General features: G+C 50.0%; 1 protein-coding gene across 6 annotated transcripts in view; it reads right to left on the bottom strand.

Annotated features, from left to right (window-relative positions):
- The window catches only part of grip2b (glutamate receptor interacting protein 2b), a 1006802-nt gene that overhangs the window by 46306 nt on the left and 937543 nt on the right, over positions 1-22953 (bottom strand). For all 6 annotated transcript variants that reach the window (XM_038810787.1, XM_038810785.1, XM_038810786.1 and 3 more), the window contains one exon: positions 21983-22139. In XM_038810787.1, the coding sequence (XP_038666715.1) occupies positions 21983-22139 (157 nt within the window). The remainder of the gene's footprint in view (positions 1-21982; positions 22140-22953) is intronic.

Below are 22953 nucleotides of genomic sequence, written 5' to 3'. Positions count from 1 at the left end.
GCTGCAAGTAATCAAACCAGCGAAATACCTAACACCCCACCATTCCGCTCTCCAGCTCCCCTACCTCCCTATTTTAACCCCCTTCCCCCCCACTGCTGACATCTTAACTGTTCTCAAAGAAGTCGATGAACTGCTGCCACCTCCCGCAAACTCCTCCACAGACCCTCTGAAGGCAAATTTTATCTTCTCCAGCCGAAGAAACTCAGCCATGGTCATTCACCCACACTCCCAGTTTCGGTGGCCCCGAATCCCTCCATTCTAATAAGATGTCTCCAGGATTACCAAGGAAGCAAAGGCCAGGACATCAGCCTCTCTCACCCCCTGGACTCCCGGGACTTCTGACACTCCAAAGATCTCCACTTCTGGACTCGGGACCGCCTTCACCTGCAAGACCTCCAACATAACGTCAGCAAACCCCCGGCAGAATCCCCCAAGCTTCGGACAGGGTCAAAGCATGTGGACATGATTCATGGGCTCACCCGCACAGCGCGCACGCCTGTCCTCCACCCCTTCAAAAAACCTGCTCGTTCTGGCCACTGTCATATGTGCCTGTGGACCACCTTGAACTGTATAAGCCTTGTACATGACAAGGATGCATTCACCCTCCTCAAAGCCTCCTCCCACACCCTAACCTCCACCTCTCTCCCCAACTCTTCCTCCCACTTACGCTACACTGCCCCTATCGGGGCTCCCTCACAATCCATCAACTTCTTGTAAATTTCTGAAACTCTACCCTCACCTACCCCTGTTTTTGACATCACCTTGTCCTGTAGCTCCTCAGGTGGCAGGTACGGAAAGGACGGTACCTGCTTCTGGACAAAATCCCTCACCTGTAAATACCGGAACCCATTGCCGGCGGACAACTCAAATTCCTCCACCAACCCCTTCAAGTTTGAGAAGCTGCCCCCAATGAATAGATCCCCAAACCGCTCAATCCCCACCCGCTGTCATCCCTAAACCCCCCCCGTCCAGCCGACCCGGAGCAAACCGATGATTCCTGCCCCAACTGACGCCCCCTCCAGCCTTAGGTGCTGCTGCCACTGCCCCCACACCCTCAGGGCCGCCACCACTACCGGGCTTGTGGAGTACCTCATCGGTGAGAACGGTAAAGGCGCCGTAAACAGTGCCCCCAAACTCGAGTCCTGACCAGAGGTTGCCTCCATCCTTTCGCACACAAACCCCTCCCCCACCAACCACTTCCTAACCATGGCTATATTTGCCGCCCAGTAGTAATTTAACTAATTTAGAAGAACTAACCCCCCCCCCCCCCAACTCCTCCTCGACCCTCTCCAGCAGCACCTTCTTCACCCACGGGGCCTTACCAGCCCAGACAAACCCCGAAATCAGTGCATTCAGCCTCATAAACTAAACCTTAGGGATAAAGATCGGGAAATCGTGGAACACAAACAAGAACCTCGGGAGAACCGCCATCTTCACCGTTTGCACCCGTTCCGCCAGCAACAGCGATAGCACATCCAACCTCCTAAAATCCTCCTTCTTCTGTTCCACCCACCGAGTCAGATTCAGCTTGTGCAGCTGCTCCCACCCCCATGCCACCTGGACACCTAAATACCGAAAGCTCGTCCCCACTACTCTAAACGACAACTGCCCCAGCCTCTTCTCCTGCTTGAATCAGAAAAACCGCGGTTTTCCCAATATTCAATTTATATCTTGAGAACCGGCTGAATTCTTCCAAAAGACTCAGAATCCCCCCCCCCCCCCCCCCAGTACCTTCCAATGGGTTTGACATATAAAGCAGTAAATCGTCCGCGTACAATGAGACCCTATGCTCCACCCCACCCCCTCACTATCCCCTGCCAGTCCCTTGACGCTCTCAGCGCCGTTGCCAATGGTTCCATAGCCAAGGCAAAGAGCAATGGGGAGAGTGGACATCCCTGCCCCGTCCCCTGATGCAGCCCGAAACATTCCAAACTCACCCGGTTCATTCGCACAATCTCTACCGGTGACGGGTACAACAGCCGGACCCAATCCACAAACCCCTGCCCAAACCCAACCATCCCAGCACCTCCCACAGATAGTCCCCCTCCACCCGGTCAAAGGCATTTTCCGCATCCATGGCTGACACCACCTCCAAAATTTGTCCTCTTGGGAGCATCATTATAACATTTAATAGCGGCTTGATATTAGATGACAAATGCCTCCCCTTAACGAGCCCCGTCTGGTCCTCCCCTATCACCCCTGGCACACAGTCCTCAATCCTTGAGGCCAAGATCTTGGCCAACATTTAACAGCAAAATTGACCGAGGACCCACACTGCCCTGGATCCTTGTCCCTCTTTAAGATTAAGGAGATCGAGGCCTGCAATAACATAGGGGAGGAGTACCCTCCGCTCCCTCGCCTCATTAAACACCCTTACCAGCAGAGGCTCCAAGTCACCCGAAAATTTTTTCTAAAATTCCACCGGGAACCCATTCGGGCCCGGGGCATTGCCCCATACCCTCCACCACCCCAATGTGGGTGCCCTATCCCTCCACCAGGTCCTCCTCCACCCGAGGGAATTCCAACCCCTCCAAAAAACGCCTCATTCCCGGCTGGGGATTCCGACTCATACAGTCTCTTATAAAAATCCCCAAACATCCCATTCACCCCCACCGGATCCAAGACCGTGTTTCCCCTCCCTCTCCTTCACCTTTCCGATCTCCCTAAACATTCACCAACACCACCGGCATCCCCTCCAAATTCCCACTCACCATACAAGCCTCCCCCCCAGAGTCTGCCACCATGCTCCCCACTTCAAAAGCTACCCGTTTATTTATCAAGACCTCCATCCCCTCATCCTTAAATCCAATCCCGAGTGAAGTATCTGCCCTTCCCACCCTTTCTCGTTTGGTCCCCAATCTTCAGGTGCATTTCCTGTAAGAATGCCACATCCGCCTTTAAGTCCCTCAGATGCACGAACATGCAAGCCCTCTTGACCGACCCATTCAGCCCTCTCGTGTTCCATGTGATCAGTCTGGTTGGGGGACACCCTGCCCCCCCATCCCCACCGATCAGCCATATTCCCTCCTGGGCTAGCCTCCAGCCCGTGTCCCACACCTCCTCAGGCCTGCCCTCGGATGTCCACCGTCATCGACCCTCTTCATACCACATTTCAAAAGCCCCTCTCCTGTCAGCAGTCACCCCCCTCACCCCCAAAGAACAACAATCCTAACCCCCATCAACACGCTAACCACCTGCTCACCCTCCACTACGCTTGCCCAGCTAGCCTGGCAGCCCCTCCCCATGGCACCTGGCATCCTACCCCCCACTGATTGCCCTCTCCCCTCTCAAACACTATCCTGGTGTAAACAACAACATCAACATTCAAAGCCAAAAAACAAAAGAACAACCACCCATCCCCCACAGAAGAACAAAGGACAATGGTACCTCGAGAAAAAAGAACACCTCCTCTAAAGTTCAATGTCCTCACTCTCCTGTCAGTCCATTGTCCCTCAAAAACTCAATTTCTTCCTCCGACGTCCCAAAATAGTATTCTTGACCATTGTAGATCACCCAGAGGCGGGCCGGGTACAGCATCGCAAGCTTCACCCCCTTCTTAAAGAGGGCAGCCTTCACTTTGTTAAAGCCCAGCTCCCCATCCAGGTCCTGGTATACTCGAAGTTCACTGTCCTCCCAGGTACATCGCCTCGTCTGCCCAGCCCACCACAGGATCCGCTCCTTGCCCAGAAACTGGTGCAACTGCACCATCATTGCCATCGCCAGCTCATTACCCTGTGGCATCCTCATCAGCGCCCTAATTGCCCGGTCTACCTCCAGGGGCCATTCGAAGACCCCCTCTCCCAGCAACGTCTAGAACATCTTGGCCACATATGAGCCAGCGTCTGCTCTCTCAATGCCCTCTGGCAACCCCACGATCCTCAGGTTCTGTCTCCGGGAGCAGCTCTTCAGATCCTCCACCTTCTCCTGAAGCCGCTTCTGGGTATCTCGCATCACCCCCATCTCGGCTGCCAATGAAACAAGCTGCTCCTCATGCTCCCCTGCCGTCGCCTCCACCTTCTGGATAGCCTGGCTTTGAGACTCCAATCTCATCGCCATGTGGTCAATCCCTGCCTTCAGCGGATCCCCCCGTCCTTGCCAGGTCTTCCAGAGACTCCTTCCTCAGCTGGGTGAACTTATCATTCAAGAAGCCCACCAGCTGTTTCATAGACCACTGAGATAGTAGGGCCGGTCCCTTGCCCTCCACCATCTTCATCTGTGTCGCAGGAAATGTTCCTTGCGCCAACAGCTCCCTTCGCCTAAAACCACTCCTGCTCCACAAATCCATCCACCGGAGTAACGCACTCTTCCTCCACCACTCCTGCACGTTCTACATATAAAAATTCCACCTGTTAACTGGGGAAAAGGTCCAAAAACACCGCCACAATCAGGAGCTACAAAATATGCCACCACTCACATCACGGCCGCCCCCGGAAGTCCCCCAAGAATGTCAAATTCTACCAAAAAGGAATAGACATTCACCACAGAGATTGTCTTATTGAATTCTATAAAAGTATAGAAATAACATATCAGGGAGTCTGTTGCATAAATGTTTATTGTTGTCATTGCAATAGTGAAGTAAAGGGCGAGGGGTGTTATGTATCTGGGAATAGATTCCTGCTGGCCCTCATCATCATAGAATTTACAGTGCAGGAGGCCATTCGGCCCATCAAGTGCCACTGGCCCTTGGAAAGAGCACCCCACTTAAGCTCATGCCTCCACCCTAACCCCGTAACCCCACCTAACCTCTTTGGACACCAAGGGCAATTTATCATGCCAATCCACCTAACTTGCACATCTTTGGACTGTGGGAGAAAACCGGAGCACCCAGAGGAAACACACGCAGACACAGGGAGAACGGTCCTGTATCACGTGATGTGTAGTGGCGCCAGCAGGGTGCGCGGGCTTTGGGCAGAACGCCATTTTGATTGTATTGAGCAATACCCTTAATAAAGAGTGTGGACACCTCCATTTCTTTTCTCTTTGCGGCAACAAAGAAATATAACATCAGGTAAGACAGCAATGCTTCAGGCAGTCAAATCAGACAGCCACTGGTTTTCTTTGGCTCACTGAATCACACAAACACATTGCTTGTGGAAACTTGCAGAAAAGGTTTTGTGTCATAAAAGATTAAGGATCTTCTGGAGTGGATCGTACCAGTAATGAAGCATACCCAACTTTCCTTCCAATAAATTGAATGGAGGAGGATCAGATGGATCCTGTCGGTGGTGTACAACACTTTAGCACACCCGGTTTTTGGCTCCACCCAGAAACCGAGAACAAATATTTACCCCCTGGAAACCACAAGCTGGTCTACATGAGAAACAGACTTCCAAGTTATGCAATGTTGGATTAAATGGGAGGGAGGGAGGGCAGTGCACATTTCTTGGCTCCAACAAAATTAACTGAAGGCACTTTTGGTGGGAAATGTGGATGGAGAATGGAATGGAGGTCATGTCGGATTGGAGAGCGGATGGTTCACTTGCCTTGAACAAGCAAGTTTCTAACCCCTGTTCCCCCATCATCCCCCGAAACACCGGCAATGCTACAAACACTACGAGGAAAGCTTCTCAAGAGTAACACCGTGCTGGTTTCTTCATGTCATTCCTGGGCAATGAGTAAGGTTGAACCTGAGGAAACATCAAAGCCATCTGCAGAAACCAATGGATATTTTGTAGTTCTCTCCAATTGCCCAAATAATGAGACCGTACCAACATCTTGAATAGACACTTGTCAGGACAGAACTTGATCAAAAAAGAAGACACGTTGTCAAAGTTTTTCATGCACTCAGCAGGGTAGATGTAAGACTATGATAGCCAGTGTGACATGAAGGGCTGTAGTCTTTCTCCATGCTGTAAAAACTCTATGAATACCAAATCTCAAAAAGCAGAACAATTCATAGAGCATGAGAAAAATGCGTTGATATGTTGACAAGTAGACTTGGATTGGTAGGGTCATTGCCATAGGGAATGCACCAGGGAACAGATATCCCTCAAGCTTTTGTTTCAGTTCAAACCAGACAAGTCAGTCTGATTGGTCGAGGTGTTGCCATGGGGAATGCACCAGGAAACTGTTGTCCCCCAAACTTTTCTTTTGTGGAAGAAGGTGGAATTCCTGGACATATTCTTCATGTTTGCAAAGGACAAGGCCCTGTGTATGAATACACACTGCAAACCTACCAATTAGTTGTTAGCGTCATTCTTAGCACAATCTGTTTTGTTTAGCAAGTGTTGTTCAATCACAGAACCACATCTAATGTGGACAATATGTTCTTAGTTTTTCAAGCACTGGCAGGTCAGGAACGGTCTATACCCTGCCTGTGGCCAATAGTCAAAGTGATGGGACTTCCGGTGGCGGCTATGAAGGAGTAGGTTGCACATTTGGTGGCTCCCGCTCGCGTCAGACCTTTGGACCTTTTTCCCTGATTTTTTCGTCAGATTTGATTCGGAAAATTGATGGTGGATGCAATTGTGAAGAGGAATCTTACATCAGTGCATGGAGAGGCGGACCAGAAGTGCTCACAAAGGAAGAAATGGGCGAACAGAGAAGGCTTGGGCTGAGGCTGCAGCGGGAGAAAGTATGGCGGACGACCGGGGTCCTGGCTCGACGACCAGGCGGTCGACGGAGCAGCTGATGCAGTTCATACAGGAGAGCTTCGCCAAGCAGAAACAGGAATGCTTGGACCTGATTAAGGAATCAATTGCGCGGCCAGAACTTAGACTGGATGCTCAGGATCGGGCGATCCAGAAAGTGGAGAAGGCACTGACTGAGCAGGAGGAACACCAAACAGGAATGGAGGTGGACGTGGGGATGCTGAGAGACCAGCAGAAAAGGCTCTAGGAGAAGGTGGAGGACCTAGAGAATAGGTCCCACCGGCAGAACTTGAGAATCGTTGGTCTCCCGGAGGGATCCGAAGGAACGGACGCTGGGGCATACATAGCAGCTATGTTTGAGACATTGCTGGGGATGGGACATTCTCCCGACCCTTGGAGGTGGACAGGGCTCACAGAGCGCTCGGGAGGAAGCCGTGTGTGGGGGACCCTCCGAGGGTAATGGTGGTGAGATTCCACAGGTACTTGGACAAGGAGCATATTTTACGGTGGGCCAGGTAGACACGGAGCTGTAAATGGAAGAATAGCATCCTGCGTATATACCAGGATCTGAGTGTGGACGTGGCCAGAAGAACAGGGTTCAACCAGACAAAGTCAACCCTTTTCAAGAAGAAGGTTAAGTTTGGACTGCTGTATCCGGCCCGTCTTTGGGTCACTTATGGGAAGCAACATTTTTACTTTGAGTCGCCCGAGGAAGCGATGGACTCCGCTAGAAGGAAAGGGCTGGTAGCGGACGGAGGTCTTTGAACTTTGCTGCAGCTTTCATATTAAAAAAGTTTTTTGTTTTTGGACGTTATCTGCAATGCCTTCTGTATTGATTTGGGACCTGCTGCAGAGCTGTGTGAGTTACAGTTTGCATTTGCACTGATGGGGGATGGAGGTGCGAACGTTAGATGTTGGATCTTCCACTCGGGGCCGGACTCTAAGACTAGAGGGGTCGCGATCCTGATTAACAAGTGAGTGTCATTCGAGACGGGAAGAATAGTTGTGGATGTGGGAGGCCATTCCATTATGGTTAGTGGGAAGCTGGAAGGGCTGCCAGTGGTGCTCGTGAATGTTTACGCGCCAAATTGCGACGATGTGGAGTTCATAAGGAGGATGTTGGGGAAGATCCCGGATCTGGATTCGCATAAATTGGTTATGGGGGCGGGGAGGGGGGACTTCAACACAGTCATTGACCCAGGTCTAGACCGGTCGAGCTCAAGGCAGGCAGGGTGCCAGCAATGGCAAAGGAGCTAAAGGGGTTTACGATCTTGGATCATGCCCGCACTGGATTGACCTACAGGTGAGCAAGGAGGGTGGCCAACGGCCGCACTGGAGACTGGATATAGGACTTTTAGCAGATGAGGTGGTGTGCGGCCAGCTGTGGAAATGTATCCAGGACTATCTGGAAGTAAATGACACAGGGGAAGTTTCGGCTGCAATGGTCTGGGAGGCGCTGAAGGCGGTGGTTAGAGGGGAGCTGATCTAGATACGGGCCCACAGGGAGAAGTCAGACAGAGCAGAATCGGACTGCCTGATAAGGGAAATACTACAGGTCAACAGGAGTTATGCGCAGACTCCAGAGGTTGGGCTTTTAAGGGAACGACGGAGGCTACAGGCGGAGTTTGGCTTGATAACTATAGAGAAGGTGGTGGAGCAACTGAGGAAGGTGAGGGGGGCGATTTATGAATATGGAGAGAAAGCCAGCAGAATGATTCTGCAGCAGCTCAGAAAGCGGGAGGCAGCCAGGGAGATTGGGAAAGTAAGGGACAGGGATGGGAACCTGGTCGGAGATTCAGCAGGGATTAATAAGGGGTTTAAGGAGTTTTACAGCAGGCTGTATGAGTCGGAACCCCCAGCTGGGTCGGAGGGGATGAGGCAATTCTTAGGGGGGGACTGAGGTTCCCGAAGGTGGTAAAAGGGTTGGCAGAAGGGCTGGGGGCCCTGATTGGGTTGGAAGAAATAGCAGATGGGCAGAAGGCCATGCAATCGGGTAAAGCCCTGGGACCGGATGGGGATCCAGTGGAGTTTTATAAAAAGTTCTCTGGGATACTGGTGTCAATGCTGATGAGGACATTTAATGAGGCAAGGGAGAGAGGGGGGCTTTCCCCGACGATGTCACAGGCCACTATCTCATTAATCCTGAAGCGGGATAAGGAACCAGAGTTATGCGGGTCCTACAGACCGATCTCCCTACTAAATGTAGACGCCAAACTGTTGGCCAAAATCCTGTCCTCTAGGATTGAAGGCTGTGTTCTGGAAGTGATTGGGGAGGATCAGACGGGATTCGTTAAGGGTATGCAGTTGACGGCCAATGTAAGAAGGTTGGTGAATGTGATCATGATGCCCCCAGAGGGTAGGGACATGGAGGTAGTGGTCGCAATGGACACAGAGAAGGCATTTGATCGGGTGGAATGGACCTATCTGTAGGAGGTACAGGGGCGGTTTGGATTTGGGCGGGGCTTCATCGAGTGGGTCATGCTGTTGTATCAGGCTGCTATGGTGAGTTTACGGACAACAGGTTAACATTGGGCTATTTTAGGCTGCACCGGGGGACGATGCAGGGTTGCCCCCTCTCCCCACTGCTGTTTGCGCTGGCCATAGAGCCGCTGGCAATTGCGTTGAGAGCCTCAAGAGGCTGGAAGGGGCGGGTCCGAGGGGGGGGGGGGGGGGGGTGGAACACAGAGTCTCGCTGTACGCAGACGACCTGCTCCTGTATGTTTTGGCCCACTAGAAGGGATGAAAGAAATTATGAGGATTCTGGGGGTATTTGGCCAGTTTTAGGGTTATAAATTGAACATGGGGAAAAGTGAGATGTTCGCGATCCAGGCAAGGGGGCAGGAGAGGCGGTTGGGGGAGCTGCTGTTTAAAGTGGTGGGAGAAGCTTTCGGTACCCAGGCATCCAGGTGGCGCGGGAATGGGAATGGCTACACAAGTTAAATTTGGCCCGACTAGTAGACCAAATGAAGGAAGACTTCCGAAGGTGGGACGTGCTGCCGTTGTCACTGGCTGGGAGGGTACAGACAGTGAAAATGACGGTCCTCCCAAGATTCCTGTTTGTGTTTCAGTGTCTCCCCACCTTTATTCCACGGTCCTTCTTTAAGCGGGTCAATGAGGTGATCACTGGCTTTGTCTGGGCGGGTAAGACACCGCGTGTAAAAAAGGGGATGCTTGAGTGGAGCCGGGCTGGCGCTGCCGAACTTTAGTAATTATTATTGGGTGGCGAATATAGCCATGATTTGGAAGTGGGTGGTTGGGGGGCGGGGGGGGGGGGGGGGGGGGGGGGGGGGGTTGGTGTGGGAGTGAGTGGAGACAGCATCATGCAAGGGCACTAGTTTTGGGGCATTGGTAACGGCGCCCCTGCCGTTCCTGCCGGCACGGTACTCCACCAGCTTTGTGGTGGTAGCGGCCTTGAGAGTCTGGGGGCAACGGAGGAGACATGTGGGAGCAGAGGGAGCATCCATTGGTCTGGTCCCCAATTTGCAATAATCACCGGTTTTCCCCGGGGAGGCTAGATGGAGGGTTCCAGACATGGCAGAGAGCAGGGTTTGAGAGGATGGGAGATATATTCATCGAGGGGAGCTTTCCCAGCCTGAGGGAGTTGGAGGAGAAATTTGAATTGACGGGAGGGAATGAATTCCGGTACCTGCAGGCGCGGGACTTCTTACGCAGGCAGGTCTCAACCTTCCCGCTCCTACCAGCAAGGGGGTACAGGATAGGGTAGTTTCCAGAATGTGGGTGGGAGAAGTGAGGGTTTCTGACATTTACAAGGAACTCATGGGGTCAGAGGAAACACAGACTGGGGAGCTAAAACACAATTGGGAAGAGGAGTTAGGAGGAGAGATAGAGGACGGTCTCTGGGCAGATGCGTTGAATAGAATCAAAGCGTCCACAACATGTGCCAGGCTCAGCCTGATACAGTTTAAGGCCATTCACCGGGCCCACGTGACAGTGGCCCGGATGAGCAGGTTCTTTGGGGTAGAAGATAGGTTTACAATGTGTGCGGGAGGACCAGCGAACCATGTCCATATGTTCTGGGCATGCCCGAAGCTTAGGGGATTTTGGCAGGGCTTTGGAGACGTCATGTCTAAGGTGGTAAAAACAAGGGTGGCACCGAGTCCAGAGGTGGCGATTTTCGGAGTGACGGAAGACCCGGGAATCCAGGAGGAGACAGAGGCAGACGTTCTGGCCTTTGCCCCCCTGGTAGCCCAGAGACGGATATTATTTGATTTGAGGGACTCAAAGGCCCCGAAGTCGGAGACCTGGCTAACTGACATGGCTAGCTTTCTCTGTCTGGAGAAAATCAAGTTCGCCCTGAGAGGGTCAATGCTGGGTTCGCCCGGAGGTGGCAGTCATTTGTCGACTTCTTTGGGGAAAATGAACCGTCAGCAGAAGGGGTGGGTGGCAGATGGGGGGTTTGGGGTTTAATTTAATTTAGAGTAGGGTGTTGGAAAAGGTGGGACCTGTGAGAGAGGAAGATGACTTTTGCACTATGTTCATATTTGTATGTACATTGTTTCTTCTGTTGTTATAAAACCATAAATACCTCAATAAAATGCTTATAAAAAAAGTCAAAGTGACCTTCATCTATGGTCTACATCCCTGGCATCGGACCGGCACTGAAATTCATACAAAACATTGCTCATTTGTGTGGTAGAAAGAATGTCTTTATGGCTTCACAACAGCATCCTGAGTGGTGAATATTATTCATGTACACCTATCTGATCTATGATTGGTTCTGCAGAACATAAATTGGCCAAACGGTTGAGGGAGTGGCTACAACCTGTGCTGAGCAAGTTTTCTACATACAGAATGAAGGATTCCTTCACCTTTGCGAAGTCTACACACGATTTGCATATCAGTAACAATGTTGAGTCTATGTGCTTGTTCACCATTGCTAGCCTATTCACTGCTGTGCCACTCAAGGAAGCCATGGACATTTTTACCACGTCACTATATCATGAGGATCGAGAAGCACTGCCGATGAATGAATCTGTACTCATTGGACTTACGAACTTTGCAACTCGTTCAGTTAAGTTCAGCTTTAACAATGTTTTCTATATTTGAATCTGCATGTAAGAATTTCCTTGCAGACCTTAATGAGCCTATCCTGTTCTCACATTCACTTTGGAAATCTAACAATTTAATTAACTCCACTTCCTCGAAGCGCTAGTTACAAAATCTGCCAGAGGATTCTCTCCTACCATCCACTGCAAGCTCACCTTCACTGGTCAGTATACACGTTGGTATTTCTACAGTGCCATGCGCTATAAGATTGGCCTTATCAACAACTTCATAAATAGGGGACGTGACATCTTTTCACTGTGCAGCTTGATGCTGAAACAGGGTTCATCAAAGCTAGCCTGTGGATAATGACTACACGGTCAGATCATTGCTTACAGTTTATGGTTCTGAGAAGTTCCCAGTCTACTTCAGATTACCCAGGAAGGGTAAGATGTTTAAAATTTTGAGCAACAAATTAAGTAAGTTGTTTCACGCTGTTACTATGCAATAGCGACATGAGAGGTAATTGCCACTAACAGGGAGCTGCCGTCCAGCCAAGTGGATGTTCTGCTTATCACACCAATGACTAATGCAGTATCTGAATTTCAGTGCCTGTGTGATGCCAGATATGTAGACCGCACGGAGGGGAGGGGGGGGGGGGGAACTATACCCTGCTGCATTCTCCATGGCAACACCTCTACCAATCAATCAGTGCGCTGTTCTCATGCAGTATAAATTGCTGATCCCTTTGTAATTTGGTATTCTTGTGATTCTGTCCTGATGAATGCAAGATGAAAAGCTTCTACAGCATGCAGCAATGCAATGAATGCTCCTTCCTGCAGGCTGGTTCAGTCGGCTGTGGTCTCGTATGAGATGGGGTCCTCCTCTGCAATCCTGTCCACATTCTGGGGCCTGCTAGAACAGAATGATGATAAACTTGAGCAGCGAGGCCTTCAGCCATCACACCATCACACAAGCATTTCCTGTGGAGTAGGGCTAGGACGGTGATGGATCTCCCGACCACCTTCCTGTACTACTTGCTTCTTGAGGCCGGCACAGTGGTAGTCGGGTGCCAGGAGGTTGTAATGATTGCAGCTGAGGTCTGTCCGTTAAGGGAGAGGGGTGTGAATGAGGTTCCTTTCTTCCAGTGAAGATCCAAACACTGTCACTTTAAGCACCATGGCCCAGAGCAAACAAACTATAGCCTTGGTTCCTTTCTGTGTTGTTTTTCTGGCTGTCTTTTGTTTCAGGTGAATTTATTCTTGGGATGTTTTGTAGGCCACAGCGAGTCCGAACCGAGTAGATTTATGAAATTTGGTTTATTAACACACACACACACACACACACACACACACACACACACACGAGTATTTACAATATACACCAGGTTCCAACCGGGTCTGCATTGGCAGTACCATTCCTGCCAAACTTTATAGAGAACTTAATGATGGATGATTTAGAGTTCCCCGCCCCATTTAGCGAGGGAGCTTGTATTCGGGGAGGCTCATGGGGAGACTCATGGGGAGATTGATTGCTCCAACCCCATAAGTCTCATGTGGGTTATAACATCCCTCATAACCAAATTCCAAAGTTTCCTCCGACGGTTGCGGAGTAGGAGGGCTTCTGTGACTCACAGTGTTGGATCGGCCGGTATATAGCTGGACGGCGAACGCCGTTTCTGACATGAACACTGTGATGGATTCACTGTCGGAGCCTGCGTTTCCAAATCCAAGTCTGTATCATTGATCTCTCTGATGTTGGCATTCGGACCCCCTTGGGGTAATGCATTGGCCCTTTTGGGCATCAGATTTGGCTTGAGAAGAACTTTATGAAGAATTGGTTGTCTGAACCGAATGTGGTCAAGCTGCTTTCGCATGATGCAACCTTGGCAGGCGGTTGTCCTGGAGATCCACTAGCCGCCGTCTGCAAAGCTTCTAATATAGACTGCGTCACCTGGTACAAAGAGTCTGGCCCTTTAGCTCTCATGAATCCCAAGAAATCTTCACTTGTGAAGGACGTTCCATTGTCAGTAACTCACACCTCTTGGATGCCGTGTGTACTGAAGGATAAATGCAGTTTTGCTGTAGGGTACGCTCGTCGTCATTCCGGAAAAGGTTTTGATTTTGAGGGACCTGCATAATGGACAGCCCGGGGTGTCCAAAATGAAAACGTTAGCATGTAGCTATATTTGGGTGGCCGGGCCTGGATGCTGGCAGAAAGTTGAGCGTGGCCACTACCTTGTTAGAAAGGGCATTCGACACGATGCATCCGTATTTGTGATCAGGCTGCCGGGACGATGCTGAAATTATTACTCGTAGGTGTCCAGCAGAAGGGCTCAACGTAGATGGGTGGAATCGTCTTGTCCTCCTTAGAAGAATGAGCAGAGGCTTGTGGTCCGTGATGACTGTGAAATGTTGACCATACACATACTGATGGAATTTCTTCACGATTAAGACAACTGCCAGATCCTCTTTCTCAATTTGCGCATTATTGCGCTCGGCCACAGCCAGTGTCCGGGAGGTGAAATCGATCAGCCTCTCTCTGCCATCTTCCATCCAGTGTGATAAAACAGCATCAATGCCGTACGGTAACACATCACAAGTGAAAATGAGGGGTTTGGCGGGATCACAATGTATTAGCAAGCCAGAAGAAGTCAGCTGCTTCTTACTTAAGAAAACTTCTTCCGACTCCTGTTTCATGCCCATTCCTGTTTTTTTTCCAAAAGGAGATGTCGGGGGCCAACATAGGCTGGGGATGAACTTCCATAATAGTTCAACAAACCCAGAAAAGATCGAAATTCCATGGCGCTCATAGGGGTAGGAGACTGCTGAATGACACGCACCTTCTCCATGACTGGGTGTAAACCCTCGCGGTTTACTTGGTAGCCTAGATACACAATTTCTCTGGGGTGAAAAACACAGTTAGCACTCCACAGGCGAGCACCCGTCTCCAAGAACCGATGGAGCACTTCGTCCAAATGATCTAAATGCTCCTGCTCAGATGCCCACGTGACCAACATGTCATCCAATTTTACAGCTCCCGCAGCAGCCCCTGCAGGATGTTTTCCATCATCCTCTGGAATATGGCACAGGCTGACGACACTTCAAAGGGTAGCCTGGTGTACTCAGACAGGTCTCCATGAGTGTTGATAATGACGTACGATCCAATTCCGGCTGTAAATATGCATGGCTCATGTCCAGCTTAGTACACAATCATCCACCGGCAAATTTAGCGAGTAGTTCCTCAATGCGGGCACGATGTAACGATCCAACTGGAAAGCCCTGCTAACCGTTAGGTTATAGTCACCACTCGGACTGTCTTATCAGGTTTGCCCAATCGGCAAAACGTATGGGCTTGATGTTCCCAAGTTCCTCAAGCCTGCTAAGTTCAGTCGCAGCTTTCGCCAACAAAGCATAAGGAACCGTACGAGCTCTGAAATACCTCGGCTGTGCTCCCGAGTCAATCGGAATTAGTGCCATGGCCCCTTTCATTTTCCCCAGTCCAGGCTGAAAAACCTCAGGGTATTTTCACAGTACTTCGTACAGGCCCCAGGATCACATCTGGAAAATCTGCTGCTAGTCTAGATGTAAGCGGCTCAACCAATCACGGCCTAACAAGTTGGGGCATTGTCCCTTGACAATAATGAGCAGGAGACGCACTGACTGGTGCCCATAAACCACCGGACACATGGCGGTTCCTGCAATGGACAACGATTCGCCAGTATAAGTCGCCAATTTAGTGTTAGTGTCCATTAGATCCTACTGCTGCACCCCCGTCTTCATCCGATAAAAGGTCTGCTTTCCTACCACGGAAACTGCAGCTCCCATGTCCTACTCCATATCTAACAGATGCCCATTAACCTGCAGGGATACCTTCATGGGGGCCACTGGAGTGCCGCCACACAATTCAGTTTCACACAGTCTTCCTCCTCTGGTTCATCCCGCTATGGACTCTGGAGAGGTATGCCGTCGAGATGACTTGGTCTTTGACCAACGGGCCTCTACGGCTTTCAGTCCAGGGTGGGGTATCCGTCTTGAGTGTGGGTCGTTCACCGGGAGGAGACGCATCTCAAGGCATTTACTTCTATCCCCAGAATCACCTGCACCCATCGCTCAGCACTTTCTCGAGCAAGTGACATCTGTGTGGCCTGTTGCAGGATCTAAAGACGGTTCGGCTGGTAATTCTTTGTGATTTGCCACGTTATTCATACTGCAGATAAAACGGTCACGTAGCATTTCTGAAAAGGAAGTTTCGTATTCACAAAATTCGGCTCTCTTGTGCAATCTGGACAAAAACCCGGTTACATACTCCATGGCCGGATTCTCCAATTCTGCGGCCAAGTTCTGACGCTGACGTGAAAAGTGGAACGAGCCACTCCGGTGTCAACGGGCTTCACCTGGCAGCTATCCACCCTTCCTCAGGGGCTAGTACAGTGGTGTCCGCAGCTCTGGCGCCCGAAAGCCGGCGCGCCATGGCCGGCGCGAGTTCCCACATGTGCGGGGGTTCCCGACTCCGTACTGACCCTCAGGCAATATGACGGAGCCCTACAGGGGACCAGCGTGGAGGAACATAGGCCCCCTCGGAACTAGCCTGCCCGCCGATCGGTAGGCCCCGATCGCGGGCCAGGCCAACGTGAAGGCCCCCCCCCCCCTCCCCGGGGGTCGGATCCCCCCGTCCCCCCACCAGGACGACCCCTGCAGACAGAACTCTGAGGTCCCGCCGGGTGGGACCATACGTAACCCACGCCGGCGCGACTTGGCCCAACTCGGTGGGGACTCGGCCCGGAGAATCGCCGGGGGGGGGGGGGGGGGGGGCGCTTTCAACGGCCCCCGACCGGCACGGCGGCGATTCCGCGGGTGCCCGAGAATCTCCTGCACCCATCGCTCATTTCTCGAGCAAGTGACATCTGTGTGGCCTGTTGCAGGAATTAAAGACAGTTCGGCTGGTAATTCTTTTTGATTTGACGGAGAATCGGCGAGCGGGCATCGGGGCGCGTAGCGCAATTTTCGTGCCCCCTGGCGATTCTCCGACCCGGCACAGGGTCGGATAATCCCAGCCCATGGGTCCTTTGTGTCATATTGCAACAGTATCTCTGCACAATTGTGGATGGTGCAGTGTTAAAGTGCTGTCCCAACAGTGTCACTAGCTGTTCGGAAGTGTTGGAGTCCGGAACTGCCGGATATATGAGGCTTTGTATCTCACCATAGGTATTTGCCTCACAGGCAGTTAGCAACATTACCGTCTGACACTCATTCTCTGTGATATTGTTCATCCAGAAAAAGTAACTCATGCGTTCTGCGTACTGTGTCCAATCCTCTAAGCTTGCATTGAACACGTCTAATCTTCCAAACAGAGTCATATTCAAAGAAAAGTCCAACCTTGGTGTAGCAGAGTAAGGAAGGTGGTTCCCCCGACAGCGTAGCAGCATTGGCAGCAATCCAGTTTTAACCCTCGTTGCCAGTTTTGTCGACTACAAACAAGGATCGAGTGGATTTAAGAAACTTGGTCCATTAGCACACACTAGTATTTACAATACACACCACATCCCAACCAGGTCTGAACCGTCGGCACTATATCTGGCTGACTTTATACAGAGCTTAACTATGGATGACTTAGGGTTCTCTGTACCTTTAGCAGAGGAACTCATATTCGGCGAGACTCAGGGGGAGGTTAATTGTTTCAAACCCGTAAGGCATGTGCGGGTTCCAACAGGATGAGAGCATCGTTGAGGAAGTCATCATTTGTTGCCGATTCTTAATTGTACTTGAGAAGGAGGTGGTGGGTCCCCATCTTGAACCGCTGCAGTCTATGTGGTATAGATAGATCCACAATGAGTTCTAGGATTTTGACCCGGCAATATAGTTTCAAGTTAGGACAGTGTGTGGCTTGAAGGGGAACTTGCAGGTGGTGGTGCTCCCATCTACCTGCTGCCCTTGTCTTTCTCGATGGTACAGATTTGGAAGGTGTTGCCGCAGGAGGTTTGGTGAATTGCTGCAATACAACTTGGACAGGGTACACTCTACTGCCATTGTGTGTCACGAGTGGAGGGAGTGAATGTTTAAGGTGTTGGATGGGGTGTTGCTCAAGCGGGTTGCATTATCATAGATGGTGTGCAGCTTCTTGGATGTTGTTGGAGCTGCACTCATCCAGGCAAGTGGAGAGTATTCGATCACAATCCTGACTTGTGCCTTGTAATTGGTGGACAGGCTCTGGAAAGTTAGCAGGTGAGTTACTCGCCACGGAATTCCCAACCTCTGACCCGCTCTAGCAGCCACAGTATTTATGTGGCCGCTTCAATTACGTTTTTGGCAATGCTGACCCTCAGAATGTGCGTGATTCCGCAATGGAAATGCTTTTTAACGACAGGGGGATATAGTTAAAACTCTCTTGTTGGAGATAGTCACTGCCTAGCTCTTGTATGCCATAAATGTTACTTATCAACCCAAGCCCTGAATGTTGTGCAGATCTTGCCCCATGTAGGTACAGACGGCTTCACTATCTGAGGAGTCACAATTGGAATTGAACACTGAACATTCATCAGCAAACATCCCACTTTTGACCTTATGATGGAGGAAGATCATAAATGTAGCAGCTGAAGCTTTTTGGGCCGAGGGTACTCCTGAGGAACTCTTGCTGTGGTATCCTGGGAGGGAGATAATTGATGTTCAACAACCTCAACCGTCTTCCTTTGTGAAAGGTATGATGACAACCAGTGGAATTTTGCCCCTGATTCCCACTGATTTCTATTTTGCTAGGGCTGCTGCATGCCACACTCGGTCAAATGTTGCCTTGATGTTAAGGGCAGTCATTCTCACCTCTCGAGTTCAGCCCTTTTGTCCATGTTCGGAACAACGCTGTGAGGTCAGGAGTTGAGCGGCACTAGTGGAACCCAAACTGAGCATCAGTGAGCAGGCTCTGCTGAGTAAGTGCTGTTCAATTGTGCTGTGGATGACACCTTCCAACACTTTGCTAATGATCGAGAGCAGGCTGATGGGGTGATAATTGGCTAGATTGGCTTTGTCCTGTTTTTGAGGAGAGGCCATGCCTGGCCAATTTTACACATTAGCAAGTAGATGGCAGTATTGTAGCTGTATTGACTAGGGATGTGACTAGTTCTGGAACACAAGCCTTCCGTCCTCCTGCCAGGATGTTTGCAGAGCCCATGGCCTTTCCTGTATCCAGTGCCTTCAGCATTGTATACCAGAGCACCATATACTAGGACTGTTTTGGTCAGCACTGTAAGCAGACTGCATTAACCAGCTCCGATCACTACTGACATGAGAATCAGAAGAGTGGCAAGTGTGGGAACATAATCAGAACGAGTACAGGATATTATCCAATGTAAGCTGCTGGGAATATTTTAAGCGTCTCCCAATTCACAGCTGAAATGCACGGATCAGAGAACACACAAACTCTTAAGTGTAGAAGGGAAATGTCATATTCATAACTTCAACCATGAACTATAGTCAGTCGAGAATTTATCGAGCTGCCTTTACTTTTGAAGATGGACGTTAAACAGCTGCTAAGGTGGCTTTTGAAGGACAGGTGACTTTTACAATTTCTGCACAGACTTTGAAGTATCCCAAATCTCCAGAAAGTTTCATTAGTACTGTGGCTACCGGGGCAGGTCAAAGGTTAAGAATCCTACAGTGAGTGACTCACCTCCTGACCCCCTAAAGCCTGTCAACCATCTACAAGGCACAAGTCAGGAGTGTAATGGAATCCTCTCCACTTGCCAGGATGTGTGCAGCTCCAACAACACTCCAGAAGCTCTACTCCATCCAGAACAATGCAGCCCGCTTGATTGCTCCTCCTTCCACAAACATTCAAACCCTCCACCACCGACGAACAGTGGCAGCTGTGTGTACCATCGACAAGATGCACTGCAGTAACTCACCAAGGTTCCGTCGACAGCACCTTCCAAACCCACGATCACTACCATCCAAAAGGACAAGAGCGGCAGATATCTGGGAACCCCACCACCTGGAGGTTCTCCTCCAAGTCACTCACCACCCTGACTTGGAAATATATCGCCGTTCCTTTGCTGCCACTGGGACAAAATCCTGCCACTCCCTCCCTAACAGCACAGTGGATGTACCTATACATGAAGGACTGAAGTGATTGAGGAAGGCAACTCACCAGCTCCTTCTGAACGGCAACTAGGGATGGGCAATAAATGCTGGCCTAACCAGTGATGCCCACATCCCATAAATTAATTTTTAAAAAATTGAATGAGCATAGGTGTAGGGCCTCTCCTGAATGGACATTCCAAGATGAAGCCGTTGGTGGGATGCATTCCTCCTATTGTTTTGGATTTACCAAAAATTCATAATCCATGGACTCCCAGACCCAAAATCTTTGATTTAAAGAGAGCTGTAGAGAAACCAGTTCATCACAAGTAGGTGTCAATTGCCACCATTCTTTCCCCAATGTATAGGAATGTCTTCAAACCTCACATCGTTCTGGATAGTCAATAGAAATATTGATAAATGGTCGCATGAATGAAACTGACTTAAGATAACAAATCCTATTACCCCCAAAATGAGGGGGAATCCAGTCAGTCTGCATCGAGCACAGCAAGAAACAAAAGCAACAACATCTATGTCTTAAGACTGGAGACAGCAACATCGTAGGGTCTCAAAGCCTGATCCTCTACAAGTCCACCAGTGCAGAAAACTGATATCTTAGTCATAAGAGTACAAGCAACTATCTTCATGACTGCTGGAACTCCATCTCTTCAAGGGAATTCTGCAACAACTTTGTTGTTTGACGTTGGTTAATGTGTTGACCAAGACCAAGATCAGAAAAGAACTCCTTCTTCATCCGAGACCCAGACAAACCAATCACTTGACTTCTGAACTATTCCTTTGTTTGTAACTTGTAAAAGTGCACTATCCTCTTTAACCATATTTTCCTTGAGTGTGTAGTGTGCGTGTGAATAGAAATTCCTGTTTATTTGAACCCACAAAAAGCATGCTGCTGGTTATTCAAATTGTCAGCGCTCAGGGTTTAGGCAACATCCAGATTCTCCTTTTAAAACACAAATACACACATTACGGACAGTAGGGGAACAATGGTTTCATTTCTCTGTCATCCCTGTCCATAACAAGCAGAATGGTATAATGAGGCAAGGAGAGAGGCTTCACAGGACACAGGAGGAGTAGGATGGTCTTTGGGCTGTGCGATGCTTAATGAAGAAGAAAATTGAGATTGGATTTAGGATGGAGAGAGGGCATTTTTCCAGCGGTGTGTGACTGAGGTGGAAAAGAACCATTCACTGGGTTGAGTGTACATGGTGGTGGTGATATTGGAGGGGGGCGTCCTTAGTTTGCTCATAGTGTCACTGTTGGCAACTACCTCCAGCCACTTCCATTGATTGGTCCTCAGTCTCTGCTTAAAGCAGCATTTCATTCACACAATCCCTCACCGAACCCAACTGCGAGAATGCTCATTTGAAGTTATTTTGACCTGGTCGAGGTTTCTATTGGGCTTGTGTTGCCATCCTTGGCATTCGCTCAGCTCTCCCACATATAGCAACACCCACCAGATTAAAATATCAACATATCTCTGTCTCTTGCAGCCAAGTCTTCAGTTGTGTAATGAAGGTAAAAGAGGAAGGGGAAATGCCATCAGAGGGAATGACTCACTGTGTACAAGACATAAGGACATTGCCTTCCAATAATTGGAGCAGTGAATATCTCATGCTGGGTTTAGTTAAGTCATAGGGAAGGAACCTTACTTCCGACTTTCGAAAAGTCCGAGGGCAAAAGTTCACTTTTGTTCTCTCCCTCCCGCAATCCTTAGTCTATAGAATTAGTAAACTAGAAAACCCTTTCCAAACAGGCCCTGGCCTTCAGCCTTGAGTGATGGGATGGTGTAGTAGGTTGTACTAAATGCCTTGCCACTTTTGGATTGGAGAAGGGCGATTAAAAATCAGTCATGAATCCATTCCTACTCCGGGCAATGCAGCCGGGCTGTATTTGTGTGTGTGGATATCTCAGGACAGCACACAGTTAGGTCCAACTGCAATGCTCAACATGGTCGAATAGGCTGCCAATTGTGAGCAATGCTGGGGTGAGGTACGAGAGAGATTGACCTTGGCGCTCAAATGCCTGTCCATGGGAGCGCAGTGCTTTAGCTTTCTGGGGAGAAGCGGAGTGGGTGTGGGGGGAGGGGGGTGGTCTAGACTGACGTGCGAAGAATGGGCATGCGGGCGAGGTATTCAATGGTTACCATTTCCTTCAGAGGAAGGAGGGAAAGGGGGAGAGGGCAGCAACATTTGGAATAAACATCACCCACAGCCCACTGAAGTCCAAAACACTTGGTGGAGTTTGGCAGCGGCGGAAAGACAGTGCTAAACCCAGAGGGTAAGGAACTTAATCTCTTACCCAGCTGTCTTGTCCCACTCATCCGCATTGAAACCACCGTCTGTACAGGGGTAACTCTTCCGCCGATTGACACGTGCCGGCGGGCTACTTCTTTGACTCGTGTCCTGCCACTCGTGAGGATGCAATGCAATCCCTGCTGCCTGGTGACGGTAGAGACCTGAAAGGGTTAATAAAAAGAGAAGCCAGTATGATAATAATGTAGACATTACACAAAGGGACAGAGCCTCTAATCATGCCAAATCAGAAAGAAACATTTGTATTTATATAGCATTTATAACTCAGTGAAATGTCCCAAGATGCCGCACAGATGGGGTTTTTGGTTGTCAATTTGTATTTTGCATAACAACAGACCCAACAACAGACCCAACCACAGGATGGCAGCAAATACTTTCAATCTGATGCAACTGTACTCTGCTGCATGTCCAACAAAGAGACAGACATTTCACTGGCATTGGTCATGGGGGTTACTCTTGGACAATGCCAATGGGGACCATTCAGTGCTGAACCAGTTAAATAGTGCTAATAATAATAATAATCTGTATTGTCACAAATAGGCTGACATTAACACTGCAATAAAGTCACTGTGAAAAGCTCCTAGTCATCACAATCCGGCGCCTGTTCGGGTACACGGAGGGAGAATTCACAATGTCGTTTGGGGCTAGTTGGAGGAAACCGGAGGACCCGGGGAAAACCCACTGCAGACACAGGGAGAACGTGCAGACAGACAGTGACCCAAGCCGGAAATCGACCCTGGGACCCCGGCGCTGTAAAGCAACAGTGCTAACCACTGCGCTACCCTATCAAACTCCCTGCCATCTGGGTCAAGGTGTACCCTTTGCTCAGCAAACAATCACAACCCAAAGTCAAAGTGTAACACCCTCCCCCACTACCCCACCCCAAACCCTGCTGCCAGTCACCACCCACGCTAAACTGTGCTCCCATCCCAACCCTGCTGCCAGTCACCACCCACG

The sequence above is a fragment of the Scyliorhinus canicula genome, chromosome 11, assembly GCF_902713615.1.
Source record: "Scyliorhinus canicula chromosome 11, sScyCan1.1, whole genome shotgun sequence".
NCBI lineage: Eukaryota > Metazoa > Chordata > Chondrichthyes > Carcharhiniformes > Scyliorhinidae > Scyliorhinus > Scyliorhinus canicula.
The sequence above is the reverse complement of the archived record's forward strand: the minus strand, read 5'-3'. Positions and strand labels throughout refer to the sequence as shown.